At 41.5% G+C, this 9974-nt stretch overlaps 1 protein-coding gene across 4 annotated transcripts in view; it reads right to left on the reverse strand.

Annotated features, from left to right (window-relative positions):
• The window catches only part of SIPA1L1 (signal-induced proliferation-associated 1 like 1), a 193665-nt gene that overhangs the window by 124475 nt on the left and 59216 nt on the right, over positions 1 to 9974 (reverse strand). For all 4 annotated transcript variants that reach the window (XM_006865565.1, XM_006865563.1, XM_006865564.1 and 1 more), the window contains exon 4: positions 4957 to 5131. In XM_006865565.1, coding sequence (XP_006865627.1) covers positions 4957 to 5131 — 175 coding nt within the window. The remainder of the gene's footprint in view (positions 1 to 4956; positions 5132 to 9974) is intronic.

The following is a 9974-nucleotide window of genomic DNA, read 5'->3' on the forward strand; positions in this document are numbered from 1 at the left end:
GTTATGGTGTTGGAGGAGAATACTGAAAGTGCCATGGGCTGCCAAAAGAACCAATAGATCCATTTTGGAAGAAGTGCAGCCAGAGTGCTCCTTGGAGGCTAAGATGGCCAAACTTCATCTCTTATACTTTGGACATACTGTCAGGAGGGACCAGTCACTGGAGAAGGATATCATGTTTGGTAAGGTGGAGGGTCAGAGAGAAAGAGGCAGACCCCAACGAGATGGATTGGCCAAGTGGCAGCATCAATGGACTCAAGCGTGGCAACAGTAGTGATGTTGACACAGGATAGGGCAGTGTTTCATTCTGCTGTGCATAGGATCATTACGGGTCGGTACCGACTAAATGGCACCTAACAACAACAACCAACTTCTTCAATCTGATATAGACCAAACACACACTCAAGATGTATTGATCATAACTGGTGATAGGAATTCAAAGGTTAGCAGCAAAGAGGAATGACCAGTAGTTGCAAAATATGGCCTTGGTGATAGAACGTATGATAGAATTCTGTAAATTCAATGATTTGTTCATTTTAATTACCTTCTGTAGACAGCAAAAGAGACGACTATACACATGGACCTCACCAAATGGAATGCACAGAAATCAAATTGACTACATCTGTGGAGATGATGGAAAAGCTCCATATATCATCAGCCAAAAAAGGCCAGCGACAGATTGTGGAACAGACCATCAATTACTCATATGCAAATTCAAACTGAAGCTGAAGAACATGAAAACAAGTCCACGAGAGTCAAAATATGACCTTGACTATATCCCACCTGAATTTAGACATCATCTGAAGAACAGATTTGATACATTAGACTTTAACTAAAGACCGAAGACCAGAAGAGTTGTGGGATGACATCAAGAACATCATACGTGAAGAAAGCAAAAAGTCATTATAAGACAAGAAAGAAGGAAAAGGTCAAAATGGGTATCAGAAGATGCCGGGGACTTGCCTCGATATAGTTGTGTTGTTCACGAGTGTTTGGTTCATGAGGAGGGGAGATCCAGCGGCGATAGAGATAGCAAAAGAGACACAGAGACGTAAAGAGAGAGACAAAGAGACACCCCGAAACAAGAGTGAATGCTGGACTGGCATCAGGCAGATCCTGCATTGCAAACATCTCAGCCACGAAGGCCGTAATATCCTGCATAGTAAACATCTTAGCTAAACAGGCAGTATGGTTGCAAGGCTGGACTGTGTCCCTTGCATGCTGTAATGCACGCCTTGCCAGTCGTAATGCCCCTGGATTCGTTCTGCGCCTTCCTTTTATTTAGGGGAGGTACTTTACACAAAGCTAGGAGGTACTAAGACAAAATACAGCTGTCAATCTTATTTTTCCAGACATTCAGGCAACTTTACATCATACTTTGCAGGTTCGAATCTCAGGACCGCAACTTGGTTTCTCAAGCTTAATTAACATACCTTTTAGCACCTAGCCTCAAATGGAGGGAGGAAAGGAGGATCGGGAGGATTCCTAGTGTGTCGGGAAAAGAGGCGCCTGGGTGAATGAATAGGCAGCACCTGGAAACACTTTAGGGAGGGAATTCCTATTGTCCTTGGAACAGACCAGGGAGCCACTCAATTTACCTTGAATGAATTCTCTGAGGGAAGAACTTTGTCTGTTAGAATTTTACAGTCTTGACTTTTAGGAAAATATTACATTTATCTGTGTATATCAAGGGCTTCATGTCTGCATCTAATAAAAATAATTTGTTATTAACTGCCAGGTGGCCCAGATCTGTTACACTTGGGCCTATAGGGCCTCGAACCTCTGACCAGGCCTTCACGGTCTGCAGCAAGAAGAGACACTGAAACTTGCTCTCCAGCGTAGAGATGCTAAAGCAAATGGACGAAATGAAGAGATCCAAGAGATGAATAGAAAATTTCAAAGATCAGCTCGAGAAGATAAAGCCAAATATTACAACAAAATGTGCAAAGATCTGGAATCAGAAAACCAAGTCAGTACTGATTCGATGGCACCTAACAATAACAACAACAAGAAGCTAGAATGGGAGATCTAAGATTATATGAAGGAGAGAATGGAAGACACAAAAACACAAAAGCGAATCAAAAGCAATTTCTCTCTCTGAAAATTATAATAACTGAAATTTTCATTGGATCAATGGCAGATTAAGAGACAATGGAAGGGAAAAACAAAAGAGTAAATGTCCACATTGAATCTGAAGACAAGTCAACATAGACGATCCTAACTGCAGCACAGAGAGAGAGATGGCTGAAAAGAAAACAGAGCCTCATTGATCTGGAGACTCAAGGAAAGGGAGAGGGGGCCAGAAAGAAATAATGGCAAGTAATATTTGATTTGATGAAAATGATAAAACCACAGACCCAAGTGACATTTGCAGTGTCACATTTAGAGGGAAGCATCCTTTGGGAACACTTGCTCTGGGAAAGCACAAAATAAAGTTAGATGAAATGTAATGAGATTCTTTCACAGCATGGAGGGCAAAATCTCATTCTGTGAGTTCCACAACCAGTAAGAGGCTTCTGGGTGAGCCAAGGGGACTGCTCCTTGCTGATTTCTATGGCCTGTTATTGTTTAATATCTGCTTATGGGGTAAGGGAGACAATTTTGCAAACTGATTTTTCTCAGGACTTTAGAGGAGAAATGCTTTCCTACTTTTCATTCACCCAAGAAAACTGACACTCTGAAAGGACAGAGAAGAAACTACGAATCTTTTGGAGAAGACATGTCTTAATAGGTTTCAAAGCGACTTAAAGGAGAGATGCTCAGTGAAAAGGTATCCATCTTGAAGCTGTGTGGTTAGTGGCAGCTTACTAATCCAGGTTCATCCTGCTGTAGCCTTTGTAGTTGTCAGGATAACACGGGGGGGGGGGGGGGGGGGGGGTTACGCAAAGAAGTACTTAGCTTTGCTTAGTTCACAGCATTACTTTGCTGAACTGGTTAACCATAAACTTATTCATCGTTTCTCACACTGTACTTCATCAAGAGGATGCTGTGACTGTGTCAATACAATGCCCAGTCTGACCATTTGTTTAAAGGTGTTTACTATATTCCTTTTTAAAAGTCCTCTGTGGTGATAATAATCTATACAACACAACAAATAGGACAACATGAATAAATTGTACAGTGGGATATCTGAGTATCAAGGAGGGGAGGGAGAGAGTTTATTAAGGCATATTGAGATTTAGTATTTGATGCAGTTACAGGCAGAATACAGAATGTTAAAATAATATTTAAGATGCTAGGCTATTTATGGGTTTTAATAATCTCTCTTGCATGTTGTTCCCAAGTTGGCCACAGAAACACCATGGCAACAGGAAATTCTTCCATGCAGTGGAATTTATGAACGCTTTTCTATTTTCATGACTCAACTCCTTATTTAATTTCCTGTACAGAAAATCAGAAATCACTATAGACTGCAATATAGATGTGCTAATCCAAAGACCTTCTCAAAAACAAACAAAAGAGACACATAATAAAACACACGATACAAATCAAATTTGAAATTTCCTCCACATAGTCACACAACAGAAGTCAACATACTCTAATCAAAATGTAGATATTTAAGCACTTAACTACTTTATTAATGAAAGGGGAATGGACTAAGCAACCCTGTATGGTCATGCTCCACAGTAAACAGATGGTTCATTGTTATGTTTTTTAATAGGAGTCAAACTAATGCCATAGCTAAAAAGCCTAACTTCTTAGACATTAAGGCAGACCACTGATGTTGTTGTTAAGTGCCTTCGAATCAGTTCCAATCCATAGTGACCCTGTGTAGGGTTTCCAAGGAGCGGCTGATTAGCTTGAACCACCAACCTTGTGATTTAAACTGAAATTTGTAATCCAGCGCATTAGGCCACAGCACCACAGCAGGATTCCATGGTAGACTATAGACACAGACAACGATAAAACAAAACAAAACAAAACAAAAAACCCTAGATATGAAAAGAACACAAAAATGAGTAAGAAAATCATGCAAAGGCAGACTATTGTTGTCCAGCTGGTTCTGACACATAGGGACCCTGTACAGGGCTTCTGAGGAGCAGCCATCTTGCAGTTCAAATTGACCTGTGGTCCAGTGCTTACCCCACAGTGCCACACCAGGACTCCAGACTAGATATAGATAAAAACAAAACCAAAAGCTATAATCATCATGTCCATTCCAACTCAGCGACCGTCTAGGATGGAGTAGGATTGTTCCTTAAGGCTTCTGAGACTGCACATCTTTATCCCATGGAACTGTTGACGGGTATGAACTGCTGACCTTGTGGTTAGCAGTCCAACCCCTATCCCACAGCACCAGCAGGACTCCTTAGAGAGATATCTAAGAGGACTATTGAGTGACCAGGGAGATACGAGTTGGAGTACTAGTGTGGCGCTGAGGGCTAAGGCACTGGACTATAAGGTCCGTCTGAACTGTAAAGTTGATGGTTCAAAGCTCACTAGCCGCTCCTAGGAAATCCTGTACAAGGTGGCTATGAGTGAGAACGACTTGACAGCACTCAGCAACAACAGGTAGGAGTTACTGTGGGTTTTCATCACCCCAACACTCAGCTAAGTGTAAGGAGAGTCTGACTCCAATATCCACGAGTAGCAGAGTCCTGGTGTGGAGCTATAGGAGCAGCCCTGGATTGCTAAGCCCTCACTACTGCAGGCCACTGTGAGGTGGAGCTGACTCCATGGCACTTACAACATGTAGGAGCAGCACTGTGTGACTTGCCATCATGGCTCCCTCCCAGTCACACCACTGGGAACATTTTTTTTTTTCAACAGCTCAATCCTAGCAACGTTGATCATGATATTCAATTGTTCTTGTGCCACCCTCTTCTCTGACTGCCTCTCCCCTATCACCAGGTGTTTTCTGTAACAAATGACAATATTGCTTTACAGGTAATTTAGCAGAAGCACATCAACATGGCAGGAGGAAGAAAAGCCTCGTAGAAGGGTGTACGCATTTCTTACTTTTGGTGTCAAGCTGTGCACGGTATTTCTCAAAGCCTTTGAGTCGGACGCGTTCTCCCAAAAGCTGGAGAAATTCCTCAAAGGCCGGGCTTGCGGATTCATTGTTGTACATCTCTTCTTCTGTACTCTGTCCAGCTTGGCAGTACATGATGCCTACTTTCTGCTGATAGTTCAGCTGTGAAACACGCAACACAGGCATATAAATGTAGGAAGATCCACTCTGCATCACTTACCTGCTATTCAGTCCTGCATGGCACCTGCCTAGCACATGACCAACGTCTTTCCTCTTGTGAAAATCTTGTTTCAATGTTCCTATCACTCATCAAAAAAAGACCACAAAGCAAACATTTGTGATCTTCATGAATTAAGAGAAAAGGCCCCCAAAATTAATGATTAAAATTGCCTGTATGTTAGAAGAGATGCTGATATTTCAGGTTAGTTCTCTTAATCGACTACAACATACAAAACTAGGCTATACAAACAATAAAAATTCTTTTTCAATTAGCTTCTTCTTTCAATATATAAAAGCAGATGCCCACTTGGGAAAAACAAAAAAACATTCCAATATATCAAATTACAGGTTGATTAGATCATTGATATAGCATCATCAGCAAGGCAGCGACACAACCTTTGTTGTATTTCCCTAAAACTGAGTGCATTGCTAGGGACTTCACACAGGGCTGTGTAATGGCAAACCATCAAGTCGCAGATATTCCTTCCCTGTATATAGTTAAAAAGAAGCAAGTAGGAGATCTAAATATTAGCTCTAAATACTTGTCAGTGAAAAGCCTTATCTCTCTGCACATTTTAAGTGGGTACTTGCTGATTGGAATCAACTCAACAGCACTTAACACCACCACCACCGGTTGGGTCTTTTAAGGAACTCCGGTAGCATCGTGGTTATGAGTCGGGCTGCCAACCTCAAGGTCAACAGTTCAAAACTGCCAGCTGTTTTGCGGGAAAAAGATGAGGCTTTCTGCTCCTGTAAAGATTTACAGCCTCGGAAGCCCTGTACGGGGTCACCCCCCTGGTCTTTTAGGAGTCCTGGTATGGTGCTGTGGGGTAATGTGGTGAACTTCCACTGTTGTCAGGTTGCTTCTAACTCACAGAGGCCGGCCCTGCAGGGGAGAGTACTACAGCATCAGATCGCCAGGTGGCATCACAGGCACTGCATCAGTACATTCTCATCCAATAAAAAGAAAAGAGCAAGAGAGAAAGCTGAATTTTAATAGGTAACAGCTATCAAACACCTACTAAATGCCAAAGGCTATATTAGGCACTTAATGTATATTATCATATATCTAATCTTCACAAGAGCCTGTAAGTCAAATATTATCCTGTAAAAGAGAATCTAGGGTAACTAGCTCACTAAGGACAGACTGATGGAAGGTGGTATCTGGTAAGTCCTGTGATTCAGGAATATTAAACGTCACCAAGTTTCAATCATATCTGCCTAGCCATTTTTATATTCCTACAACACATCTCCAAGAAGCCTTGGTAACACTGGGCTGCTAACTGCAAGGTCAGCATTTCTAATCTAACCGCCGCTCCAGGGGAGGAAGATGAGGCTTTCTGCTCCCGTACATCGGAAACCCTATACAGGGTCACTATGAATCAGAACTGACTCGAAGGCACACAACCACCACCACCACAACAAACCAAAAGGTTAGCAACCACATTTGACAGCAAAACGTGATATAAGGCTGACAATACGTTTTATTGATACTTGTTTGTGTAAATATTCTTATTTTTACTGCAGAAATGTTTCTGTGTTTGATTGTAGTTTGCTGTCCTAAATCCCACTGGGGATATTACTACACAGCATGTGTGGCATACTACCATTCTAAAACATGTAAACTTCTGAATTTGTAACACATCTGGTTCCTGCTATTTTGCATAAGGGACTTTAGTAAAATGAAACTATCTTTTTCAATTTTCCCAACCAAAAGGTTCAGTATAGTGAAGACAAGAAAATGTTATAGGGAAAGAGACCCTGGGCTGCTTTTCCCTTCAATGCACTCCGTTTAGGTGACAAGGAAGTGCAGCAGCCTTTACGTGACCCACCGACATGAGAGCTCCCCAAAGGTTCTCCTATAATCGCTTAGGACTGATTCGACCAGAAGCAGTTCACACTCTTGGTGGTAATGGAAAGGTTAGAGGTTTGCATCCAGCCAGAGGCACTTTGAAAACAGTCTGGTGATCTGCTTCCACAAACCTTCTGGAGAACAGTTCTACTCTGACACCTGTGGGGCCACCACGAATCAGAGCTGGCTAGATGGCAAGTGGTTTTCCCTGTCTACTCTCATGAATACAAAGTTCTAAATCTGAAACTTGCAAACAAGTGGACACATTAATATTGGAGTGCTTTATAAATGTACACAATATTACATTGTTGCTACTTTATTTTAATTAGTCACCAAAAACGTATTTGAGACTTATTTTTGTACACCATGCTTAGTTATTAACAATAATAATAAATCAAGGTTAAACCTACTTCACATAGAAGACATTTAGCCCCGTTCTCAATTGGCCTGCTTAATGCATGAATGGGTTCTGGGTGAATTCCCACAGGTAGAGATTTCATCTTAAGCTTTAAGAGCCAAGCTACGTGTCCTATTAGGTCTCAACAAAACAACAGCAGCATTAATAGTGGTAGGTTCCATATCTTCTAGAAATCCAGCTAGACCCCAGGACAATCAGGCAGTTATCTAACTCTCTCACTGCAGGGAAAGCCATCAAAGAGATAAAGCAATCTGGAGAAAGGAAGGAGATATTTGTTGTCTAGACTGTGCTTCCCAGACCAGACTTCCATGCAACAATGCTAAACAAGAGTCACCCTGTTCAGCAGAAAGCTTCATGGTGAAATTGGATTTGTGGATGGCTTTTAAACACTTCTTAGATAAAGGCCTAGGATTTCATTGTGCAACATTCAAAGAGATTCATTCATATAAAAATAGTTCACTGCAGAGAGTAGATAGGAAGCCCCCCCCCCCCCCCCCCGGAAAAGCGAAGCTCAAGGGCAGTGAGATAATGCTGCCTTCTTTCTGCTGGTTTCTAATACCCCAGTGAACTCCACTTGCAGATAGGAAAGAAAACTGGTTTTGTTGGTTTAGAAAGGAATGCTCCTAATTTAAGAAGATTAGGAAATCTGTTAGAATGTCAAACATCCCGGTTTGAAACTGTGCCAAATGTCACCTGTTCTATGCTCTACTATAACAGTCTGACTATATCCATGCCTTCTTTTCCAATTGTCACGGTAGGTGGTAATCTCTGAACTCAGACTCCCAGAACCCTTAGTTAGCAACTATGTTCCAATCAAAAGTTGTTAAATGTACCAAGGAACACCTACAGAAAAGGAGCAAATGTCAAGGGAGTTAAAACTATGGTATGGGGATCGTTAGGAACTTTTTTAAACAGCAGAATTTGACACACACAGTCATCTGTATTGATGTCTATGAACATACAACACTTCAAACACTGAGCAACCTTAGTAAATAAACGATTTGCTAAGTCATGCTGAACACTTAGCAGGCTCAGACAGCCACTGTCTAGGACTTTGTTTTGGATAACCTCTGACAATGCAATTGTACCATGGCTGCACATATCAACAGTTCATATGTCTGGACACTCAACAATTATTTGTGTTATAAAAAGTGATGAGGGAACACTGAACTTCTATGATGGAAGAATCTGGTAACAGTTAAGGGTGATAGTCAGATTTGATGGTTCTGGTGATTGTGTGCCATCAAGTCTATTCTGACTCAGAGCAACCCTGTATAAGGTTTCTGAGGCTATAAATCTTTTAGGGAGCTGAAAGCATTGTCTTTCTCCAGTGGGCTGGCTGGTAGATTTTTAATTGCTAACCACATAGTTAATAGTCCAACTCATAACCCACTATGCTACCAGGGCTCCTCAAACAACAGGATAGACTTAAGAAACACCAATTAATTATGTATGTGAAGACTGATGACATGGTAAATATTTGGCTACCTATATATTGAGTGCTGGTTTGGCGCTGTCAGTTAAGATGCTGGACTGCAGAAACGGTTGGAACCACATAGTCGGCGGTTCAGGTGCATCAGCCACTATTGGAAACTCAATACAGGGTTGCTAAGGGTGGGAACTGACTTGATGGCACTTAACAAGGACATCATATTGACCACAATTAAGAAAAAAACAAAAACAAAAAACCAATGGCTAGTCCAACAGAAAAGAGGTTATATTTGAGATGAAAGTTTTGAACCTAACAAAGCAAAAGACAACACCCAATGCAAAAATCATGTAGGGACCATATCCAACTTCTCGAGGATTTACAAGGGAGGAAGAGAATCAGACTTAAATTAGCCCAAGGCCAATTTCTATGAAGTTGTTGTTAGGTGCCATTGAGTCTGTACCAACGCATAACGACCCTATACATAACAGAACAAAACACTGCCCGGTCCTGGGATCAACCTCACAATTGTTGCCACGCTTCAGCCCAATGATGCTGCCACTTTGTAAATCCATCTCGCTGTGGGTTTTCCTCTGTTGCTCTGACACTCCACCTTACCAAACATGATATTCTTCTATAGCAACTGGTTCCTCCTGACAATAGGTCCAAAGTATGAGAGACAAAGTTTGGCCATCTAGGCCTCCAAGGAGCACTCTGACTGCATTTCTTCCAAAACAGATCTGTTGGTTCTTTTGACAGCACATGGAACTTTCAATATTCTCCTCCAACACCATAACTCAAAAGCATCAATTCTTCTATGATCTCCCTTATTCACTAGGCTGCTTTTGCATGTCTATGAGGTTATTAAAAATACCATGGCTTGGGTCAGGCGCATCTTAGTCTTCAAGCTGACATCTTTGTTCTTGAACACTTTAAAAAAGGTCTTTTGCAGCAGATTTGCCTAATGCAACACATCGTTCGATTTCCTGATTGCTGCTTCTGTGAGTGTTGATAGTTGATCCAAGAAGAATGAAGTCCTTGACAACTTCAATCTCTTCTCCATTGATAAGAATGTTGTTTATTGGTC

This window comes from Chrysochloris asiatica, unplaced genomic scaffold, assembly GCF_000296735.1.
Source record: "Chrysochloris asiatica unplaced genomic scaffold, ChrAsi1.0 scaffold00079, whole genome shotgun sequence".
NCBI lineage: Eukaryota > Metazoa > Chordata > Mammalia > Afrosoricida > Chrysochloridae > Chrysochloris > Chrysochloris asiatica.